Source organism: Ziziphus jujuba, chromosome 9 (genome assembly GCF_031755915.1).
Source record: "Ziziphus jujuba cultivar Dongzao chromosome 9, ASM3175591v1".
Classification (NCBI taxonomy): Eukaryota; Viridiplantae; Streptophyta; class Magnoliopsida; order Rosales; family Rhamnaceae; genus Ziziphus; species Ziziphus jujuba.
Window position 1 is genome coordinate 1,838,820 of NC_083387.1, and position 23,824 is coordinate 1,862,643.

Below are 23,824 nucleotides of genomic sequence, written 5' to 3' on the forward strand. Positions count from 1 at the left end.
GTGTCGACCTGCTACAGGTGACACGTGTCTGTCTCTAGTAACGACATGTGTCGTAAATAGTGCCACCAGGATCGCCACGTGGCATATCCACATCATCAATATGATGACGTGGTCTTATACCACGTCAGCAAGGTTATGACGTGGTCGTGACACGTCACCAGGATGATCATGTGGTGGGGCACCACGTCAGCGGTCTGATGATGTGGCATGGTGCCGCGTGTGCCGAGCGATGACATGGCATGGTGCCACGTCAGCACTGTGATTATGTGGCGGGTGCCACGTCAGCGGCATGATGACATGGCAGGGGTGCCACGTCAGTCCTGTGGCCAGGCCACGTCAGCATGGGACACATGGCATGAACAGTATCAATGAATAGTGACTATGAATAGTATTTTTGTGGTGTATACAGTAATTTTTTGTGGTATATTCGGAAACCCTAAAAATCACTTTTTGTGTGTTTTCCTTATGGAAATTGCATATAATTAGTTTGTTAATATAGAAAATAACAACTAATTGATTTCTGTTTTGTGATGTTACAGAAATGGCAAGTGGAGACAACAGGACTGTGCCCACTCAGACTTCTGGAATTCAGATGCCTCCTTCTGCTAGTCATGCAGAGAAACCTGAGAAGTTTAATGGAGCAAACTTCAAAAGATGGCAGCAGAAGATGCTATTTTATTTGACCACCCTGGGACTTGTGCAGTACTTGACTAAAGATGCGCCACCCAGTAATGAAGAGAGTGATAAGGAGACTCTCATGGCGGTGGATGCGTGGAATAATTCTGATTACTTATATCAGAATTATGTCCTAAATGGCCTGTCTGATGCCCTGTATGGTGTATACTATGGCACGAAATCAGCAAAGGAGCTATGGGAAACACTGGACCGAAAGTACAAGACCGAGAATGCGGGTTCAGGAAAGTTTATCACAGGCCGATTCTTGGATTACATGATGGTGGATGCAAAGCCAATAATGAATCAAGTACATGAGTTGCAAATGCTGATTTAGGAAATGCTTGCTGAAGGGATGATAATGAATGAAGCATTGCAAGTGGCCTGCATGATTGAGAAACTACCTCTGAGTTGGAGTGACTTCAGGAATTATCTGAAGCACAAGAGAAAGGAGATGGATATGGAGGCTCTTATTAGCAAGCTTCGCATAGAAGATGACAACAAGAAGTCTGATAAGAGAACTTCGAAGGCCGTGTTGAAGGCTAATGTTGTGGAGCATGGTCAGGGCTCCAAGAATAAGAAGCAAATTGGAAAAGCTTCTAAGCTAGGGCCAAAAGGAGGAATCTCCAAGAAAGCCAAATTTCAAGGCAGGTGCTTCAACTGTGACAAGATGGGTCACAGAGCTACTGAATGTAGGCTGCCAAAAAGAAAGAGGAACCAGGCACAAGTGATGGAGGACATCACTAAAGAGGTTGACGATATTGACCTAAGTGCTGTGATATCTGAGGTGAACTTGGTGGGATCTAATCCTAGAGAGTGGTGGATAGATACGGGTGCGACCCGCCACGTGTGTTCGGATAGGAGTATGTTCACTTCCTTCGAACCAAAGAAGAATGGGGAGAAGCTATTTATGGGTAACTCCGCTACTTCAGAAATCCAAGGTAAGGGCAAAGTAATCCTGAAGATGACCTCGGGGAAAGAGCTGACTCTAAATAATGTATTGTTTGTTCCAGACATTCGCAAGAATCTGGTATCTGGATCGCTGCTGAGCAAACATGGTTTTCACTTAGTGTTTGAGTCAGACAAGGTTATTTTGTCTAAATTTGGGATGTTTGTGAGAAAGGGCTATGTAGTCAATGGTTTATTTAAGCTGAACGTAATGACTGTAAAGCCTAAAGAAATGAATAAAGCTAGTAGTTCTTCTGTTTACTTGCTTGAGTCTTCCATTTTATGGCATGGTAGACTAGGACATGTTAATTTTAATTCTCTGCGGAGATTAATTAACTTAAATCATATTCCCACATTTAAAATTGATTCCAATCATAAGTGTGAAACTTGTGTGGAACCAAAATTAACGAAGTCATCATATCAAACAATTGATAGAAATAACGAACCTTTGGATTTAATACATAGTGATATATGTGATTTAAAATTCGCACCGACTAGAGGTGGTAATAAGTATTTTATCACCTTTATTGATGATAGCACGAAATACTACTATGTATACTTGCTTAAAAGCAAGGATGAGGCTATAGAGAAATTTATTCTCTATAAAACGGAAGTTGAGAATCAACTCAACAGGAAAGTTAAAGTGATCAGAAGTGATCGTGGTGGAGAGTATGTAACTCCTTTCGGAGAGTATTGTGCTCAACATGGCATAATACATGAAGTTACTCCACCATATTTGCCACAATCAAATGGTGTGGCTGAACAGCAAAATAGAACCTTGAAAGAAATGATGAATGCAATGTTGATAAGTTCTGGAGTACCTCAGAACTTGTGGGGGGAAGCCATTTTATCGGCAAATGACCTTTTAAATAAGGTGCCCTGAAAAGATAAGGTAAAGACACCTTATGAGGTATGGAAGGGAAGACAACCCTCCTATAAATATTTATGAGTGTGGGGGTGTCTAGCTAAAGTAGTAGTACCTACACCTAAGAAGGTGAAGATAGGTCCCAAAACTGTTGATTGCATCTTCATAGGATATGCACAGAATAGTAATGCATATCAGTTTCTCGTGTATAGGTCAAAAATTTCTGATATACACAAGAACACAATAATGGAATCGAGAAATGCATCATTTTTCGAACACATTTTTCCATATAAAGTGGAAGAAGGACCGAGTACGTCTAAACGAACTTATGATACTATTTATGATGATAATCATGATAGTGATAAAGAACAAGAAACTGAAGTTGAGTTTAGACGTAGCAAGAGAGTAAGAACTGAAAATTCCTACGGTCCGGATTTTCTTATTTATATGCTAAAAAGTGAACCTCAAAGCTTCCAAGAGGCCATAAATTCTCCTGAAGGGAATTTATGGAAAGAAGCGGTTAAAAGTGAAATTGATTCCATCCTGCAGACTCACACTTGGGAGTTGGTAGATCTTCCTCCAGGTTGTAAACCTTTGGGTTACAAATGGATTTTTAAAAGAAAGATGAAAGCAGATGGAACAATAGATAGATACAAGGCAAGGCTTGTAATTAAGGGATACAAGCAAAAAGAAGGCCTTGATTATTTTGACACTTATTATCCAGTAACGAGGATAAATTCCATAAGGATGGTACTGGCAATCGCAACATTGAGGGATCTTGCAGTATATCAAATGGATGTGAAAACAGCCTTTCTGAATGGAGATCTAGAGGAAGAGATCTACATGGAGCAACCTGAGGGTTTTACTGCTCCAGGACAAGAAAGGAAAGTTTGTAGATTGGTAAAGTCCTTATATGCACTTAAACAAGCTCCAAAGCAATGGCATCAAAAATTTGATAATGCCATGCTAAAAGATGGGTTCAAAATAAATGAATATGACAAGTGTATCTATGTAAAAAATACAGAGAATGGATATGTTATTCTATGTTTGTATGTAGATGACATACTCATAGTAGGTAGTGACGACAATATGGTCCGAACTACAAAAGCCATGTTAAATTCTAAATTTGACATGAAAGATATGGGGCTTGCAGATGTGATTTTAGGTATGAAAATCACGAAAACTTCGAATGGAATCATTCTTAGTCAAACTCATTATGTAGATAAAATACTGGCTAAGTTTAGTAATGATGATACTAGTATAGCCAGAACACCCATAGATATGAGTTTACGCTTATCCAAAAATAAAGGAGAAGGTGTATCTCAAGTAGAATATGCTAGGGTGATTGGAAGTCTGATGTACTTGATGAGTTGTACCAGACCAGACTTAGCCTACGCAATAAGTAGACTAAGTAGATACACGAGTAATCCAAATGAAGATCATTGGAAAGGGATCGTTAGAGTACTAAGATATCTACGATATACTCGTAAATACGGATTGCACTATACAAGATATCCTACTGTATTAGAAGGATACGGTGATGTAAATTGGATATCAGATATAAAGGATTCAAAATCTACTAGTGGCTATGTATTCACATTAGCAGGTGCAGCTGTGACATGGAAGTCCTCGAAACAAACTGTGATAGCTCGATCCACTATGGAATCCGAGTTTATTGCTCTAGATAAATGTGGTGAAGAGGCAGAATGGCTATGCCAATTTTTAGAGGACATTCCGAGGTGGCCTAAACCTGTGCCTGCAATAAGTTTACATTGTGATAGTCAATCTGCGATTGGCAGGGCACAGAATATTATGTATAATGGAAAGTCTAGACACATTCGTCGTAGACACAATTGCATTAGACAATTAATCTCAACTGGAGTTATCTCAATAGACTATGTAAAGTCAAAAGATAACATTGCGGATCCGCTAACCAAAGGATTAAATAGAGAACTAGTTGAGAAGTCATCGAGGGGAATGGGATTGAAGCCCGTGAATAAAATCAATACGATGGAAACCCAACCTAGTTGACTGGAGATCCCAAGATCTAGGTTCAATGGGACAACTCAATTGTAAAGACTAGTATGTATCACTGTGGGGGGTTAATCCTCTGCCCATTCCTATGATGAAACAATGATAAAAAGAGGTTAAGCATAAAAGTATGCTTTTAATGATTCCTATAAGCGTGTGTTTAGTAATCTATGCATAGGTATGCTGATTATAAAAGAAATAGGAATCACCTATGTGAGAGAGAAGAGTGGCCGCTTCAAAGGAGAATTGTTTAGGGCACAATTCTTTAGAAACTCTCGCAGAACCAGGGAGGTGTTCAGGGCCAACAATGAACACAACAGTGAGAACTGAAGTGTATCAGGAAGGAATCATGTGTGGGCTATGTTGTCATTTACACAAAACACGAAATGGTTCAAAGATATCGCTTCTACCATAAGTCAGTAAAGAAAATGTAGCCTCTCAAGGGAAGATTCAAAGAGTAACATCTACCTATCCTATGCAGGTTCCGACTGTAGAGCTTTACCACTAGAGTCATGTTTGTATTTTTAAATCAAATCATTCATGTGGGGGATTGTTAGAGTTGGGCCTAGGCCCACAAGTGTGAATGATTTGGGTTTTTGGTTGTTGAGTTTTGTTATAATAATTTAAATAAAATAATATTTTGATAATAGTGGGAGAGAGTTTTATGGGAGAATAACTTCTTATGAGAGTTTGAAGGTTACACAAACTGTAACGTTCTTTTCAATTTTAATTTTTGGAAGGAAAAAATACAGAAAAAAAAATAATGATAAAGTGAAGGTACACAGAGAGTTAGAAGAAAAAAGCTTCAGAGGTGTTGAATCTGAAAGCTTTTGCAGCCGTTGTATCCTGGGAGACGTTCGCTACAAAACTCCTGCACCGGTGGGCGTAAAACGTCTTAAGGACACTGTGGTATCACACAGGCCTCGGTCAACCTTTCTAGAAAGTACATCAATTTCAAAGACCTACATGTTCTAAAATGCTTTATTTATTTTGTATTTATTTTTATTTATTTTGTATTAAATTGTCCACATGTATTTACATATATTCATCTATGATATTTTCCCAACAAATCCTCCATTAATTTTTCAGATTTAAAAATTTCTATTAGCACCCTATAATGGATGGATGTGAGTAATATAGGTGAGAAAGCTTTGAATGAAACAACAATCAAGAAAAAAAAATGATTTTTTTAAACATGATAAGAGATATATTTTAAATTTGAAGAATGAAATTGTGTTTAAGTGCATTGATATTAACCCTTCTTGCCTAGTGGAACCCAAATAAACAGTGCAATAAATAATTTCCTTTACCATCAGAGATTATTAAATATTTTAAAAAATAATAATAATAGGTTATATCCAAAGGAATCTCTATCTATATCACATTCACATGTCAATGAACTAAGTTATTAAACTGAAACTGTTTACTCATTCACTAGAGCTTCAGCAGAAAGAAGAAAGAATGGAAAAGATACAGCACTCAACGATTAAAACAAATGGGATAAACATGCACATCGCCTCAATCGGAACAGGACCGGCGGTGCTCTTGCTTCACGGCTTCCCCGAGCTCTGGTACTCGTGGCGTCACCAGCTCCTCTCCCTCTCCTACCTCGGTTACCGTGCTATTGCTCCGGACCTCCGCGGCTTCGGCGACTCCGACGCCCCCCCATTACCGGCTTCCTACACTGGCCTACACATTGTGGGCGATCTTGTGGGACTTCTTGACCACCTGGGTATCGACCAGGTCTTCTTGGCGGGCCACGACTGGGGAGCCGTGATCGCTTGGTATTTCAGCTTGTTCAGACCTGACAGGGTCAAGGCCGTGATTATCTTGAGCGTCCCTTACTGGCCAAGGAACCCAGCAGTCAAATTTGTTGAGGGGTTCAGGAATTTGTTTGGTGATGATTACTATATCTGCAGGTTTCAGGTGTTTAAAAAATTTCTTTCGTTTATATTACTAGTTGCCCAATTTTTAAATTGATTATATTATATATACATAATTATATACATTGTTCTGCTTTAATTATTCACTGCCAAAGGCTTTTTGTTGTTTAAGCTTATCAATACTAATGCAACTGGCCAGTCAATCCCAAAATATCACTATATAGATCACTATTCCTAGTGTTTCTGTTGGTTTTTTTTTTTTTGTTTTGAGATCCCAGATCTCTCTGTTCCTTTGGAAGCCTAATTGTTTTCTTAATTCACTGTAATATAAGTTGACCTTCCTTTCCTTTTTTTCATTGTTAAAATCATTTCAGTAATTGTGTTACAAACTAATTATTGAATTGTGCTTTTATTAATTTAGGAACCCGGAGAGGCTGAAAAAGTTTTTGCTTCTCAAGATATTGAAAAACTGTTCGAGAAAGTCTTAACTATTGGTCCAGATCCTCGATGCGTATCCAAAGCATTAGGATTCGGAGATTTTGAAGCTCCAGGTCCTTTGCCCTCTTGGCTGTCACCAGATGACGTCAAATTCTATGCCACCACATTCAAAGAGACCGGCTTTACTGGAGGATTGAACTATTATCGATCGCTTGATCTGTATGTAATTTCTTACAGCTACTTTTACTGAATATGACATAAATTATAATTTATCATACAATAGTATTTTATTTTATTTTATTTTATTTTATTTTTTTGGTGGAGTATACAATATGTAAGGCAACAGTAACAGTAATAGTGAGATATGGGGATGATTAATAAGCTTATGCTAAACTTAACCATTTCACTTTCATAATCATTTTCATCATTTTGGTTGTGGTTTCAGAACTTGGGATCTCACAGCAGCATGGACTGGAGCACAAATCAAAGTGCCGGCGAAGTTCATCTCGGGGGATCAGGATATCGTGTACAATATTCCGGGCATCAAGGAATATATACACAACGGCGGGTTCAACAGAGACGTACCCTCCTTGGAAGTGGTTGTAATGGAAGGAGTAGGTCACTTTATCAACCAAGAAAAACCAGACCAAGTCACCGCTCACATTTACGAATTCATCAAGAAGTTCTGAACCCATCTGCGAGATCAGCACCATAATAAAGATTCCCTCTTTGTATCTTGTATGAGATTTTCTTTTGCCAAATCTATTCGGCTGCTGTTTTCTTCTTAATTATTGAAATGGTTCATTAATAAAGTTTCCCTCTTTGTATCTTGTATGAGATTTTCTTTTGCCGAATCTATTCAGTTGCTGTTTTCATCTTAATTATTGAAATGGTGCATTACTATTTCCTCGTGATTTTCTAAGTTGTTGCTTCTAAGTTTCTAACAGTAACGGATTATAAACAAATGCAATACGCTAGCATGCTTAAATTATAACAAAGAGATTTAGATTCTCTTCTATCTCATTTATATTGTTCAATCCCAAAGTTCTGCACTTTATTTATTTATTTTTTTTATTTTTTATTTTGTGTAAAAATTAGGAAACCTGAATGTCCGAATTCCTTATTATTACTATTACTATTATGAAGAATGTTGAATAATATGCATCAAAACCTCACTAAACATTTTATACTCTTTTTGAGATCCCCATTATATATATATATATATATATATATGTGTGTGTGTGTGTGTGTGTGTGTGTGTGTGTGTGTGTGTGTGTGTGTTATGAATAGAAAAGTATATTATATTAGAATAGTTATAAAAAAAACTACTGTATTTTAAACCTAGCTCTAATTTGGTGAAGGTAGTATATACTATATAGAAGTATAGAACCTACCTTCCATACCGAACTATTAAAATTCAAAAATTATGGTAATTTCACATTTGAAGAGTGTGTATAAGGTTAATTTTTGCAGTGCACATAGAGCCAACCTATATTACTGCCACTTCTTAAAAAAATAAAAAAATAAAAACCCTATAATATTGCCACCACACCGGCCCCCGCCCGGCCGCCCCCCCAACAACCAAAACCAACCAAAAAAAACAAAAGAGCCAACCTATTCCAAAAAACGTAAATAAATTAAAGAGCCAACCTATTCCGAAAAATAAAATAAATTAAACTTATAAAGATAATAAAAAAAAATCGAATAGAATATAGAGTTGAAGAAATTGATGATAGAAGCAAATCAGCTTACTCAATTGACTAATTGAAAGAGGGAAAGCAAAGAAATCCCAGATCATGATGCCTTATAATGGATTTTGATCCACTTGTTTATCCCAAAATTTGAATTAAGTAGTCTATTGTCTCCCTTTTATTCTTAAAAAAGATTAAAGTTTGACTGATAATTTTTATCACAATAATTCATAATGATTTTTTTTTTTTTTTTAAATTCATTGAACCAGCTGAAAGTAATGAATTTGGTTCAAGTGTATTTGTTATAACGGAACGCCATTGAATAATTTGAATTTGTCCCGATTCGGAAATTTTGCACTCATTGTCTTTGAAAAAAGAAGGAAAGCAAATCCAATTACAAGAACGAAGCAAGCGAAAGAAGAAATCTGGTCATCAGAAAAATGAAGAAGATAAGAACATTCAACTTCTATTCAATATCACATAAACTATGATCATTCTAAAACATTAAAGTAAGCCCTTCAATTTTTACATCTTACAGTGTTGACTAACTTTGGCAGGGCTTACCCATCCACAGTGTGAAACTTAGCCTAATCCCAGATGAGGCCCTGGCCCTGGCCCAATTATGAATCATCATGAATCTTACAATCTTCGATTCGGGCTGGACTTGCATTGAATTTGAGTCCCCTTTTTTTCACCTTTTTATTATCTCCTGGACAAATTTCGTTTAAGCTGACTTTATTTGCAGAAGAAAGAAAGAAAATAAGAATTCTAAAAGATTGAAGAAAATTTCTATTAAAAATTCTTGAATTTTTTTTATTTTCGAGCCTCACAAAAAGATGACCCACACAAGTGGGATTCTCACGAAACGCACTTACTTGTGAGATTTGGGAGTATACTATGGGAAATTTTGTCTCCTTCTAAAGAGTATTCCATTCAAGTCCTCCATTAACTTTTCAGATTTAAAAATTTCAATTAGCACCCTATAATGGATGGATGTGAGTAATATAGATGAGAAAGGTTTGAATGAAACAAGAATCAAGAAAAATAATAATTTTTTAAGACGTGATAAGAGATATATTTTAAATTTGAAGAATGAAATTGTGTTTTAGTGCATTGATATTAACGGTTCTCACCCAGTGGAATCCAAATAAATTGTGCAATAAATAATTCCCATCAGAGGTTATTAAATATTTAAAAAATAAATAAAAATTCATAAGTTATATCCAAAGGAATCTCTAGCCGTCTCACATTCACATGTCAATGAACTAAGTTATTAAACTGAAACGGTTTACTCTTTCAGTAGAGCTTCAGCAGAAAGAAGAAAGAATGGAAAAGATACAGCACTCAACGATTAAAACAAATGGGATAAACATGCACATCGCCTCAATCGGAACAGGTCCGCCGGTGCTCTTGCTTCACGGCTTCCCCGAGCTCTGGTACTCGTGGCGCCACCAGCTCCTCTCCCTCTCCTCCCTCGGTTACCGTGCTATTGCTCCGGATCTCCGGGGCTTCGGCGACTCCGACGCGCCCCCATCTCCGGCTTCCTACACTGCCCCATTCATTGTGGGCGATCTCGTGGGCCTTCTTGACCATCTGGGCATCGACCAGGTCTTCTTGGTGGGCCACGACTGGGGAGCTGCGGTCGCTTGGTATTTTAGCTTGTTCAGGCCCGACAGAGTCAAGGCCGTGATTAACTTGAGCGTCCCTTACTTGCCCAGGAACCCAGCAGGCAAATTTGTTGAAGGCTTCAGAGCTTTGTTTGGCGATGATTACTATTTCTGCAGGTTTCAGGTGCTTAAGAAATTGCTTTTGTTTATATTACTAGTTGCCCAATTTTTGAATTGATTATATTTTTTATGTATAATTATATGCATTGTTCTGCTTCAATTATTCACTGCCTAAGGCTTATTTTGTTTAAACTGATCAATATTAATGCAACTGGCTAGTCGATCCCAAATATTACTTTATAGATTAGTATTCCTATTGTTTCTATTGGTTTTTTTTGTTGCTTCTAATCAAAGCGTTTTTGAGATCTCAGATCTCTCTGTTCCTTTGGAAGCCTAATTGTTTTCTTAGTTCATTGTAATATAAGTTGACTTTTCACGCCCTTTTTTCCTTTGTTAAATCATTTCAGTAATTGTGTTACAAACTAATTATTGAATTGTGCTTCCATTAATTTAGGAATCTGGAGAGGCTGAAAAAGATTTTGCTTCTCAAGATACTAAAATACTGTTCAAGAAATTCTTAACAAGTTTTGGTCCAGTTCCTCTATGCATATCCAAAGAATTAGGTTTCAGAGGCTTAAAAGCTCCAGATGCTTTGCCCTCTTGGCTGTCGGAAGATGACATCGATTACTATGCCACCAAATTCGACAAGACCGGCTTCACTGGAGGATTGAACTATTATCGATCTTTTGATCTGTATGCAATTTCTTACAGCTACCTTTACTGAATATGACATCAATTGTAATTTATCATACAATAGATTTTTTTTAAAAAAAAAATTTTATTTTTTTTGTGCGCAATACAATCAATTTCATCATTTTGTTTGTGGTTTCAGAACTTGGGATCTCACAGCAGCATGGACTGGAGCACAAATCAAAGTGCCGGCAAAGTTCATCGTGGGGGATCAAGATATCGTGTACAATATTCCGGGCATCAAGGAATATATACACAACGGCGGGTTCAACAGAGACGTACCCTTCTTGCAAGAAGTGGTTGTAATGGAAGGAGTGGCTCACTTTATCAACCAAGAAAAACCAGACGAAGTCACCACTCACATCTACGATTTCATCAAGAAGTTCTGAACCCCACCTGCGAGATCAGCACCATAATAAAGTTTCCCTCTTTGTATTTTGTATGAGATTTTCCCTGGACGAATATATTCAGCTGCTGTTTTCTTCTCAATTGTTGAAATAGTGCATTATTATTTCCTCGTGATTTTCTAAGTTGTTGCTTCTAAGTTTCTAACAATAACGGATTATAAAGAAATGCACCAGGCTAACATGCTTAAATTATAACAAAGAGATTTGGATGCTCTTCTTTCTCATTTTTATTGTTCAATCCCAAAGTTCTGTGCTCTCCATTACTTTTTCTTGTAAAAATTAGGAAACTGCACTCATTGTCTTTGAAAAAGGAAGGAAAGCAAATCCAGTAACAAGAACGAAACAAAAGGAGAAATCTGGTTATCAGAAAAATGGCGAAGATAAGAGAATTCAATTATTACTGCCAATGGCATAAAAATGCGCATTGCATCAATTGTAACAGGTCATAAGGTAGTGCTTTTCCTTCATGACTTCCCTGACCTCTGGTACACGTGGCGCCACCAGCTCCTCTCCCTCTCCTCCCTTGGTTACCGTGCTATTCACGACGGCGACTCCGATGCACCATCATCCCCTGAATCTTACACAGCCCTCCACATTGTCTGCGACGTTATTGGGCTTCTCGATCATCTGGGTCTCGACTAGGTGTCCGAAGATGACATCAATTATTATGCAGCTCAATTCAACAAGCCTGGCTTCAGTGGAGGATTGAACTATTATCGATCGTCTGATCTGTATGTTTCTTAATTGCATTAATGCTGCCCTTCTATTCAATATCAGATAAACGATGATCAATTGCAGATATTCTAAATCATTAAAGTAAACCTTTTTTTTTTGGTTAGGTGTTTACTCAAACATCATTGAATATCCTGCTTTGTAAGTTTTGTTACGACAATGGTTGGGACGGCCCTGTATGAAGAAGTATCTGTTCTGCTATAACATAGGTTTCTTAAATAAATATCTTAAAAACTAACTAATTGCTGAATTGTGCTTTAGGATCATGCAGGAGTTGTTGAAGAAGATTTTGCTTCGGATGAAATTACAACACTAATTAAGAAATTTTTTACAAACTTTTGGTCCACAACCCCTATGCGTACCCAAAGAAATAAGAATTGGATGTTTAAGAGCTCCAGATACCGAGCCTTTTAGGCTATTTGAAGATGATGCCAATTACTATGTTACCAAATTCAACAAGACAGGCTTCAATAGAGGACTGAATTATCATCGAGCAATGAATCTTTAATTGAATATGAGATAAATTAACAACCATGGTCATTCTAAATTGTGAGAGAGTAAAAGACATGAGTCAACAATCCAAAGTTCTATTTATATGTGTTTTTGTTTTGGGTAACAGCCATTTTATGTTTCCTAACCTCAGGTGTCCAGTATCTCTCCAACAGGAGTCCATGTCTTTCGCATCTATCCATTCGCTATTAAGCATATACAAAGATCTTTTGATACAAATGGAAAAGAGGTAGATCCTAGATGCATATATAATCCAAATAATCAAATTTGTTTCGTGGTTGCTGAACTTGGGAGCTAACAGTTGCATGGACAGGGGCACATATCAAAGTGCCAGTGAAGTTCATTGTGGGAGAGCTAGATATCATGTGCAATATATCCCAGGCATGAAGGAATATATTCACAATGGTGACTTCAAGAAAGACGTCCCCTTGTTACAACAAGTGGTTGTAATGGAAGAAATGGCTCATTTTATCAACCAAGAAAAGCCAGAGGAAATCACCAGTCACATTTACGATTTCATCAACAACTTCTAAATATCTATTTGTGTTCCTCATTAATTGTATCTTGTAAAAGACTTTCCTCGGCAGATTCGGTTTAATTCTTGCTGTTTAATTTTCTTCTAAATTAATTATATTTTAATTGCACTGATCTTGCATTCTCTTTTCAAAAATATTACTCTTTTATGAATTCTGAATGGAATAAAAGCAATATTATGACAATATATATCTTTTGGTGCCACTGAGATGTGCCATTAAATAATTTTGGGTGATTTTCCCCAAAAAACAAAAAAACAAAAAAAAAAAAAAAGTAATTTTGGGTGGCTAATAAAATTATCATATAGTCTTCTAAAAAGATGTTGATTTGGATTTTTTTTTTTTTTTTTCTCTTTTGGTAAATGATTTGGAATGATTGGTGATTTAGTAGGGTGATCCGAATAACTTTCAACTTTAATCTGCTTTTTAGCTGTATATACTTCTTTTTCTCTTGCAGATTTTCATACTCCTTTTTGAGCACATTGGGTGCATGATGATGATGATTTTTCTTTTTTTCTTTCTTTTTTTGGTAAATAAATGAATATATATATATATATATTTATATTTTTGGGTGCACGATGATGATAATGGTAAATAGGAATTTAGTTTATTTCCCACTTTTAGCCTTTTCCAGGTCCGCACTGCCTCCAAACTGATGGTACGGGTAGTCGGTGGATTATGTCCGTTAATTAACTTTTTCTAAGCGTGCCCATACGATAAGGCTTGGGGGGCTCACCATGGGTGCGTGCGTGTTTAATTGCAACCTACCTTAATCCGCGCCCCACCGTTTAATGTAAAATTAAACTAAAAAAAAAATTGTCCCCCCACTAACAAAAAAAAAAAAAAGGTAAAGAAAAAGTGCACATCACGTGACGAATTAAAAGAAAATATAAAAAAAGCTATAAAATCTAGAAAATCTGAAACATATTAACATTTCCAGTAATTAATTACCATAAGATTTCTTTCTTTCTTGTTTTTTCTAAATTTCTCAACATTTAAAATGACTGAGAAGGGCATGGCATTTAATGCTTGGAATATAGTATTTCCTCAGAAGTCAGTAAAATTGAATATGGGTAAGCGTCAATTTTCTTCTTTTATGTACAAAAACTAACATTAATGCAGCAAATCCAATTATTTAATGTATTATACAATTAATCTGTGTTAAAAAAAAAAGGTATTATATAATTAATCAAAACAAAAAGAAAATAATAATAATAATTTAAAAATAAATAACATTCCTATAAAAATACATACATATCAAGACATTTTTCTGCCCATATTGGGTCGTTTCCAAAGATTTTTACCATCTTCCCGTTGTCACTCGTTTATAAGGACGAGCCCCAGTCTCAAAAACCAAGGCAGGGTCCACGCTTTGCCGTCTACAAATACAAGGGGAGAGTTTGTTCAGAAAATCAAAGAAACAAAGAAAGACAGAGCTCACTCGGAAATAAAAATAAAATAAATAAATAAATGGAGAAAATCGAGCACTCAACGATTCCCACCAACGGCATAAACTTGCACGTAGCATCTATTGGGACTGGACCGGTGGTTCTGTTCCTCCATGGTTTCCCAGAGCTCTGGTACTCTTGGCGCCACCAGCTTCTCTCCCTATCGGCTCTTCGATACCGTGCCATCGCTCCCGACCTCCGTGGCTATGGAGACTCCGATGCCCCTCCATCTGCCGCTTCCTATACGGCCCACCACATCGTCGGCGACCTCGTTGGGCTGCTTGACCATCTGGGTATCGATAAGGTGTTCTTGGTGGGCCATGACTGGGGGGCTATTGTTGCCTGGTACTTGTGCTTGTTCAGGCCCGATAGGGTCAAGGCCTTGGTCAACTTGAGCGTGCCTTTCCGTCCCAGGAACCCCACCAGAAAGCCTGTTGAGAGTTTCAAGGCTTTGTTTGGTGAGGATTTCTATATGTGCAGGTTCCAGGTAATTAAATCTTTTATTAAATTTGAATTTTCACTTAGTTCAGTTTCAAATTTGTTTCGTGATTCAGATTCTGTTGTTCATTGTATCATATTGCGTTTGCCCTTTAAAGATGTTCAATCTCTTTATCTATCCTCAATAATTCAGTGACCTATTAAAGAAATTAACTCTTCTTCTTATTAATATATATTTTTTCTAACAACAAATAATTAACCTTTTTGTTTTTTTCTCTTAATTCCTTGCTATCCTCGTGTTCCATGAAAATTTTTTCAATACAACTGGAGTTTGCAGTCCTTCCTGTGGTACAGTAATGATATTCATGTTCATGTGATCCCATCACGGTATTAAAGGAAGAGTACAGCTCCGGGAGTACCAGGGTGTTTTTTTTTTTTTTTTTCGTGTTCGTATCTAAGACAAAATATTTGTCAAAATGCCTTTTATTTATTTATTTATTTTGCTAAAAATTTATTTATTTATTTCGTGTGTGTGTGTGTGTGTGTGTGTGTGCACGCGCGTGTGTTTTATTAATCTTGACTGTGTGAAGGATTATATTGTTGTACTTGTTTAAGTTGACCCTGCGGCACTTATGACGGCCGTCATAGAATACTTATTGCAAATGCCAGATTCGCCTAACCTTTGGATGAATGGATTCTATGGCCACATTTTCTTTTCGTGGCAATACTTAATTTCTCTTTCCTACGTAGGGAAAATACAGTCTACATTCAATCACTCTCTTTTTCCACAAGATTTTGGTATTATGTTGGCTTCATTTTGAAAATATAAAGATTTTGCTTGGATATTTAAATAAATATTGGCAGAATAGCCTGTTCAAAGCCATGTTTGTGAAATTTATTTGGTCTTTTATTGCCGAAAATGGTGACATAGAAACCTGGAGAAATCGAAGAAGAATTCGCTAAAGATGATACTGCAGTGCTACTTAGTAAATTTTTTGCAACTCGCAATCCACAACCTCCAAGCATACCTAAAGAAGTAGGATTTAGTGGTATAAAACCCCCATCAAGCTTGCCCCCTTGGCTATCACAACAAGATTTGAACTATTTTGCCTCAAAATTCAACCACACGGGCTTCACTGGAGGATTAAACTACTATCGAGCTTTGGACCTGTATGTTTTTCGTGCCACTTTTTTACTTATTGACAATTACATAAGAGATTTGATTAATATGGTTTCCATTGAAATTAATTATGGTCCAAGTAATTATTTCACTTTGTGGTTGTAGAACATGGGAGCTTACAGCAGCGTGGACGGGAGTGCAAATCAAAGTACCTGTGAAGTTCATTGTTGGTGACCTGGACCTTACCTATCATATTCCTGGAGCCAAGGAATACATACACAACGGGGGTTTCAAGAGAGACGTTCCATTTCTGCAAGACGTTGTTGTAATGGAAGGAGTCGCACATTTTATCAATCAAGAAAAACCCGATGAAATCACAGATCACATTTACGATTTCATCAAAAAATTTTAATCCCCATTCGGTAATCTTATATTTACCCGAGACTGCCACCGACATATAGTGGATCTTTCCACTGGATATGCACTAAATATGTAAATAAGATGCAGGTCTCCCTTGTCTTTAAAATAATCTGAGCGTTCATTGATCTTTCTGCTTTCAATCTTTAACGTAGGAATGTCCAAACCGCGAAATACCGTTTAATGAAATTGTCCTTTCTAGAGAGCATTTCGGGGTGTCTAAATTCATATTTTCTGTCGAAAAATTTTACTATATATATATATATATATTTTTTTTTTTTTTTTCCTACAAAATGGGGAATATAAATGCAAAACGGGCTGTATAAAATTAATCACAACTGCAAAAAGGTGGGTAATCCATTTGTATAAAATTCGACTTGAAAACTTAAACCCTGAAGCCTCTGCTGTTCCTTCTTCCTCTAGCCCTCTCAAATTTCCTACCCTTTGATCACACATGAGGTTTGGAGTGGCTGTGTGGCACACCAGATGCTGGACCAAAGTGCTTCACAGCCCCACAAGCATTCTTTGGTCCCCTAAGCAGAACCTGTAGTATGCGCAACAAATTATTTTAAATCTATTTCCTTGACGCTACGATAAAAACCATGCCCAAACAATGCATATAACAAAATGTTTGAAACACACTGACTACAATAAATGAAGAACTTAAAAATCAATAGTATAATCTTGTTAAAAACAAACAGCTGGAAAACCCCAAATGATGATTTATTCCTATGAAGTGTCAGAACTCACTTCACCATTTCTCCACATTCCCAAAAAAAAAAAAAAAAAAAAAAAAAAAAAATCAGCTCTCCATATATTTGTTTATGCTTAAATATTCTGATCTAAATACTACGCAATTATACTATTAAGGTTTATCGTGTTCTTAAAAAAAATAGTAACCCAATGAAAGCATCAAAGTTTTCTAAAAGCTATAACTGCCAGTCCTGATCTTGCTAGGCAGCTTACTAGTAAAACAGCTCAAGAATGAATGTCATAAATGCTCCAAATACTTGAGACAGCATAAAAACCACTGCAATTCGTAGCAATACCGTAAATTCGTAAACCTTTTTCAAGCTTTTACAAGTGCAATTCTTTTATTTGCAAACACTGTAAAAGAGCATAAATTTAGAAGGTGACTAATCTCTAGAAATCCTAGAAAACAAAGCTGCAATTATTTAGTGTATCCTAAGTGCATCTTTCATTCATTCATATAACTAGATAAACCTGACATAAAACACCTACTAACAAAACTAGTTAAGATTGAAATCAGCATAAAGATGCTGCATTCCCATTTGCCACTAAAATGCTTACCGTGTTCTGGCAGAGAGGAGCTCTGAGTGCTAACTGGTCAAAGGTCAAGCATTCTACACCAGCCTTCTCAATCCTAGCTCTAGCAGTCTCTGTGAACCTCAGGGCAGTCACTTTAAGCGATGGAACATCATAAACTCTAATGTCGTCTGTCACAGTCCCCACAAACCACAGCTATTTTACCCTCCTGCTCGATCCAACCACTTAATTCTACGTTACAGCAATACAAAATTCAAACAATACCATGAGATTGAATACGCTACGCACAGAACTAAGAAAAGCAAATTCAAATTACAGTAGTTTTTATAAGCATCCAAATAGGGATAGGGAAAAAAGAAAAAGAAAGATATTACCTTGCCCTCCACGAAACGAATCAATCTGGAGAGGGACAAACGCTTCGAGTTCTTGGTCTTGCCGCCGGCCACCAAATCGATACCCTACAGTTACAGGAAAAAGAAAAAAAGAAAGTCATGATAATAATAATAATAATAGGCAGTAGTAATGGGGTTCGTAAGGAACTGAAAGGGGTCGAAGTGTACCATTGCAGCAGATACTGGAGATGCTAATTCACCTCAGGCACAGAAGCTTCAACTGGTGAAGGAGGCCAAGGGCTTTAAGAACTGTAATTTAATTGTTTATGGTCGGGTACTGGGTCGGGGCAAAGTCTGGGTGTGAAGCCCAATCAATTAAGTCTGAAAATTACGAATAGGCCCTATTCATCCAAATTGTAGAATGAAAGCAAAAATATGTGTGATGGATTGGAGTAGAATATGTGTTACTCTTTTGCACCAATTGGAATTTCGTTGAACAATAAGGGACAAAATTAGCCTCTCCAAACAAAAAAAGTAAAAAGGTTGGTAACATTTCCTTTACATGTTCATAATTCAAAAATAATCCCTAGGGAAAGAAAAAATAAATGAATTGTTTTCAAAACAAGTGATTGTGCTAGTCCAATTAACAATATGGTAGTAAAAATTCGCAAGCAATGTCAGAAAATCTAACCATATCTTGTAAAATTCAACCCACTCAAACCAACTCTCAACTCGACTCGATTAGAATTTGTCAATATCCATTGTCCAAACATTCAAAAGCTTAGAGAGTGGCTTGTGCATGAGCTAATGCGACACAATCACTGCCAAGTCACAGGGTGAACATCAGGCTGGTTTTGTTTTTATTATAATATGAATATAATTATAAATGTTTTTATATGGACAGCTTTTCCAGCGAAGCTGAAGCATGGATTATCATCTGCTCCACAATTATTAAATGCAATTATTGGAAGTTTTTATTTCAAATCACGACCGATACTACTTTGGTAGCACGATTGATGTCCTAATGTAATCGTCCTGGCCCTAGCTTTCTTTTTAATAATTTTATTTTATTGCTTGGATCCTCCTATTAGCTATGATTACGTGCACAATGATCAAATATGTCGGAGAATATATCCTTTATTGATTTATTTTTTTTGGTTGTAAAATATATCCTCAATTTTTAATCAACTTTAAAGACGATGATTTTTCTTGCAGTTTTAATGTACGCGCGAGAGGAGAAGACCATTCTCGACCCAGAGTCAGACCACCGTAAAGTACCAACTTTAAAAGGTCAGAAAGTCTTAACCTCCACCCACCATCTAATTACCAAACTACCCACGTTCAATCCCAAAACTCCACGCCAATTCCCGACGTTCCCAAGTGTCAATTCTGTCCAAACAAATTAAAAAAACCTTCGTCCCCAAAATTTCTCACCCCATTGTCCAAATAACCACCCTACCCGTGTTGTCCCTCTCGTTCCCCTAAGTCTCCTCCTCCGTTACCATCGCTCCGTTCGTCTTCCAGCCGCATTCTCTACGATGCAGTCAACAAGAACTCGCCGTAAAGTCGCTCCGGTGGCGGAAAACGGCGACACGGCGGATAAACTTGACCAGCTCGTGCTTTCCTCGGCAATCTGCAACGGCGAGGACATAGGCCCATTTATCCGAAAGGCCTTTGCATCCGGCAAACCCGAGACCCTCCACCATCATCTCCGTCAGTTCGCCCGATCCAAAGAGTCCGAAATCGAAGAGGTTTGCAAGGCCCACTACCAGGACTTCATCCTCGCCGTCGATGACCTCCGATCCCTCCTCTCTGACGTCGAATCCCTGAAATCGTCTCTATGGGAGTCGAACTCCAAGCTTCAGTCAGTCGGTGTCCCTCTCCTCAAGTCCCTGGACGCCTTCGTGGAGGCCCGAAACGTCTCCCGAAACGTAAACCTGGCTCTCGAATCGGTGGGCGTTTGTATTCGCTTGACTGAGCTCTGCTCCAGATCGAATTACCATCTATCCAATCACAACTTCTACATGGCGCTCAAGTGCGTCGACTCCATCGAGTCCGAGTTCCTCGACAAAACGCAGTCGTCCACGCTCAAAAGGATGCTGGAGAAGAAGATTCCCGAGATCCGCTCGCACATTGAGAGGAAGGTCAGCAAGGAGTTCGGTGATTGGCTGGTGGAGATCCGAGTGGTGAGCCGGAATTTGGGTCAGTTGGCCATCGGTCAGGCATCGGCGGCGAGACAACGGGAAGAGGATCTGCGAATCAAGCAGAGGCAAGCGGAGGAGCAGAGCCGACTGAGTCTGAGGGACTGTGTTTACGCGTTGGAGGAAGAGGATGAAGAAGGGCTAAGCGGTGGTGTTGGAGATGATAGTAATGGTGGGAGTGCAATCCTTGGATTCGATTTGACTCCTTTATATAGGGCTTATCATATACACCAGACTTTGGGGCTCGAGGACCGTTTCAAGCAGTACTATTTCGAGAATCGGAAGCTTCAACTGACTTCGGACTTTCAGGTATCTTCTATGACTCCGTTCCTTGAGTCCCATCAAACTTTCTTTGCGCAAATCGCCGGGTTCTTCATCGTTGAAGACCGTATTTTGAGGACCGGTGGTGGTTTGATATCGAAAATGGAGGTTGAGAATTTGTGGGAGACCGCTGTTAGCAAGATGTGTTCTGTATTAGAGGATCAATTCTCTAGAATGCAAACTGCGAACCATTTGCTGTTGATTAAGGATTATGTGAGCTTGTTAGGAGTGACTTTGCGTAGATATGGATACCCAGTGGACGCTTTGCTTGATGTTTTGAGCAAGCATAGAGATAAGTACCATGAATTATTGTTATCCGATTGTCGTAAGCAGATTGCAGAAGCTCTTGCTGCTGATAAGTTTGAGCAAATGTTGATGAAGAAAGAGTATGAGTATTCTATGAATGTGCTTTCGTTTCAGATACAAACTTCGGATATCATTCCAGCATTTCCGTATGTTGCCCCTTTTTCATCCACGGTACCGGATTGTTGCCGCATAGTGAGGTCTTTCATTGAGGATTCTGTGAGTTTCATGTCTCATGGTGGGCAGCTGGATTTCTATGATGTTGTGAAGAAGTATTTGGATAGGTTGTTGGGTGAGGTGTTGGATAGCGCTTTGTTAAAGCTTATAAATACGTCTATCCACGGAGTCTCCCAGGCAATGCAGGTTGCAGCTAATATGGCTGTATTGGAGCGTGCTTGTGATTTCTTTTTCCGTCATGCTGCACAGCTTTCTGGCATTCCTTTGAGAATGGCTGAGAGAGGTAGGAGGCAGTTTCCGCTGATCAAAGCCCGTGATGCAGCAGAAGAGATGCTCTCCGGATTGCTAAAGACAAAGGTTGATGGGTTCCTGTCATTGATTGAAAACGTCAATTGGATGGCCGATGAGCATTTACAAAGTGGGAATGAATATGTGAACGAGGTGGTCATCTATTTGGAAACTTTGGTCTCCACTGCACAGCAGATTTTGCCAGCTCAAGTTCTTAAAAGAGTTCTACAGGATGTTCTATCTCACATATCAGAGAAGATTGTCGGGGCCGTATATGGGGATTCAGTCAAAAGATTCAGTGTAAATGCTATCATGGGAATTGATGTGGATATCCGCTTGTTGGAGTCTTTTGCTGATAATCTAGCAAACTTGCTCTCAGAAGAGGATGCTAATCAGTTGAAAACAGCACTCGCTGAGCCAAGACAGTTGGTTAATTTGCTATTAAGTAGTAAGCCAGATAACTATTTGAATGCTGTGATCAGAGATAAGGAGTATAATACTTTGGACTTCAGAAAAGTAGCGACTGTTTCTGAGAAGTTGAGGGATCCTTCAGATAGGCTATTTGGAACCTTTGGAAGCCGGGGAGGCAAGCAGAATCCAAAAAGGAAATCGTTGGATCTATTGATAAAAAGACTGAAAGAGTTGAGCTGATTTGTTACATAGATGTACGTACAAGCCTTGTACTTTCTTTTTCTTCTTACACCTAGTAGCAAATTCTTTGCTGACTTTATTGTTTCCCATAGCCCATTGTTGTTTTCAGAATGTGTCCTAAAACATGGAAAAATTTATTTTGTATGTATCAATCTCATAGTTGTGATAAACTTACAGGCGTGATGTCGGTGTGAAATTGTAGCATAGTTTTGCATTAAAAATTCTATTTGTTGTTGCTAGTTATTTTCAGTATGGATTTATTTTTGAATCACTGTGATGATATAAGGTAGAGATTTGGTCTTTATATATTGTATGCCAAACAATTACTCAAAATGGTATCTTTAGATGTTGATTGCGAGAACAATATGGAGAAGTATGTAACATGCAATTGCATCTGTCTCTCTTTTGCTAAATAACATGTTATATTCCTCTTTAAAAGAGCAAGATATCTTCCAGTTGACATGAGAAGACCGATGCTTTGAATTGATATAAGTAGGTCTCAGATCAGGGAGGAACTATAAGCCTCTTGAAGTTTGTTTAGAAACAATAATTAAATGAGAAGCTCGTTTGACAAAATTACTTAATGTATAAGCCCCTGTCAGTTAGGAATGCAAAGGAGGCGGATTGGGCTGGAGTATTATTTGAAGTTTTGCCCAATCATATTCGGCTAGATTTACATTGGACAAAATTTAAAATAGTCCAATTCAGACCAGTCCAGCATTTCAAATGGGCAAGGTTCAGACTTCAGTGGCAAGGTATGCTCTCCGTATGGTTTTCCTTATCATGTTCATGAGCTTTGCAGTATGCTTGACACGGCTAAAATGGTAGGACTTTTATCGAGCCCTCTGGTAAGATGAAAACAGTAGCAATGACAAATCTCTGAACCAAAACTTTAATTTTCTATACGTTTCATATGTTGGTGTCTGGAATTAGGTTAAAAGTCACAGAGCCTTTGAAGTAGAGAACAAAAAAAATCCCAGAGCCTCGTTGATAATGGTGTGTCTCAAACATGCTGTGCTCATGCCCGGCTCAAGAGTGTTTGGAAATCAGAATCTCAATATTGTTTTGTTGGTAATTCCTTAAAAAGCACTTTAGGGGAATCACTTCGAATTTCGAATTTCGAATTTCGAGGGTAACATAAACAATATGTATACCGAGACCAATAAAGACAACTTTAGGCATAGTTCGTTAGCAACAACAAAATATACAGGAGGTCGTTTGTACTGAAGGGCATGCTCAGTTTGTTGCATGTTAATTTGTTGATGGGCATGGTTCGATTTATGTTATTGGTTGTCTGTTTTTTAAGACATGTACTGTTTATGTCCAGCATCTTCCAATTGATTTATAATATTCCTCTGGATATATGCAACGCCAAATACCTCTTTTAATATTTTTGCGTACAATTATATATATTTTTGGGCATGGAAAATACATTCATGTACTGTATAGATAGTCAATAACAAGAAGGTGTCACTGTCTAAAATGAATAAGACATCCGTTAATATTTAGTAAAAATCTTTAAGGGTTCCTAATCTCTGTCAGTATCTTATAATTGCGAAGGGGACTCTGCATTTGATTTTTCTTTCCCTACGGCAAGTAGATTCCAATTTCCACACCATTCTTAGAATTTTGTTATTATGGGGATGAAAGCGTTTCTGTCTTTTCCCCATTAATGTACTGAATCTTTCCTCGATCTCTAGAGCGATGTTTCTCT

General features: G+C 37.8%; 4 protein-coding genes and 1 pseudogene across 4 annotated transcripts; 4 read left to right on the forward strand and 1 right to left on the reverse strand.

Annotated features, from left to right (window-relative positions):
* The first annotated feature begins 5,891 nt into the window (after positions 1 to 5,891).
* Positions 5,892 to 7,676, forward strand: LOC107426279 (uncharacterized). Its single transcript, XM_016036406.4, has 3 exons — positions 5,892 to 6,442; positions 6,821 to 7,056; positions 7,283 to 7,676. Exons 1-3 carry the CDS (start codon positions 5,978 to 5,980, stop codon positions 7,524 to 7,526), a joined length of 945 nt encoding a protein of 314 aa, XP_015891892.1. The 5' UTR covers positions 5,892 to 5,977; the 3' UTR covers positions 7,527 to 7,676.
* A 1,791-nt stretch (positions 7,677 to 9,467) lies between these two features.
* On the forward strand, positions 9,468 to 11,467 carry LOC107405967 (uncharacterized). Its single transcript, XM_016013054.4, has 3 exons — positions 9,468 to 10,319; positions 10,710 to 10,948; positions 11,088 to 11,467. Exons 1-3 carry the CDS (start codon positions 9,855 to 9,857, stop codon positions 11,332 to 11,334), a joined length of 951 nt encoding a protein of 316 aa, XP_015868540.2. The 5' UTR covers positions 9,468 to 9,854; the 3' UTR covers positions 11,335 to 11,467.
* A 2,948-nt stretch (positions 11,468 to 14,415) lies between these two features.
* Positions 14,416 to 16,662, forward strand: LOC107407508 (uncharacterized). The gene is made up of 3 exons (XM_016014798.4): positions 14,416 to 15,062; positions 15,945 to 16,183; positions 16,299 to 16,662. Exons 1-3 carry the CDS (start codon positions 14,598 to 14,600, stop codon positions 16,543 to 16,545), a joined length of 951 nt encoding a protein of 316 aa, XP_015870284.3. The 5' UTR covers positions 14,416 to 14,597; the 3' UTR covers positions 16,546 to 16,662.
* Positions 16,663 to 16,851: 189 nt separating this feature from the next.
* On the reverse strand, positions 16,852 to 18,549 carry LOC107407987 (large ribosomal subunit protein eL18y-like; annotated as a pseudogene).
* Positions 18,550 to 19,348: 799 nt separating this feature from the next.
* Positions 19,349 to 22,359, forward strand: LOC107408687 (exocyst complex component SEC15B). The gene has a single exon (XM_016016097.4). It carries the CDS (start codon positions 19,708 to 19,710, stop codon positions 22,108 to 22,110), a length of 2,403 nt encoding a protein of 800 aa, XP_015871583.3. The 5' UTR covers positions 19,349 to 19,707; the 3' UTR covers positions 22,111 to 22,359.
* The last annotated feature ends 1,465 nt before the right edge of the window (positions 22,360 to 23,824 follow it).

Excerpts from the sequence above, each read along its gene's own strand:
- LOC107426279 (XM_016036406.4), top strand. The coding sequence starts at position 5,978 with ATGGAAAAGATACAGCACTCAACGATTAAAACAAATGGGATAAACATG. Across the intron at positions 6,443-6,820 it reads ACTATATCTGCAGGTTTCAG|GAACCCGGAGAGGCTGAAAA; the intron begins GTGTTTAAAAAA and ends TTATTAATTTAG. Across the intron at positions 7,057-7,282 it reads TATTATCGATCGCTTGATCT|AACTTGGGATCTCACAGCAG; the intron begins GTATGTAATTTC and ends TTGTGGTTTCAG.
- LOC107405967 (XM_016013054.4), top strand. The coding sequence starts at position 9,855 with ATGGAAAAGATACAGCACTCAACGATTAAAACAAATGGGATAAACATG. Across the intron at positions 10,320-10,709 it reads ACTATTTCTGCAGGTTTCAG|GAATCTGGAGAGGCTGAAAA; the intron begins GTGCTTAAGAAA and ends CCATTAATTTAG. Across the intron at positions 10,949-11,087 it reads TATTATCGATCTTTTGATCT|AACTTGGGATCTCACAGCAG; the intron begins GTATGCAATTTC and ends TTGTGGTTTCAG.
- LOC107407508 (XM_016014798.4), top strand. The coding sequence starts at position 14,598 with ATGGAGAAAATCGAGCACTCAACGATTCCCACCAACGGCATAAACTTG. Across the intron at positions 15,063-15,944 it reads TCTATATGTGCAGGTTCCAG|AAACCTGGAGAAATCGAAGA; the intron begins GTAATTAAATCT and ends ATGGTGACATAG. Across the intron at positions 16,184-16,298 it reads TACTATCGAGCTTTGGACCT|AACATGGGAGCTTACAGCAG; the intron begins GTATGTTTTTCG and ends TTGTGGTTGTAG.
- LOC107408687 (XM_016016097.4), top strand. The coding sequence starts at position 19,708 with ATGCAGTCAACAAGAACTCGCCGTAAAGTCGCTCCGGTGGCGGAAAAC.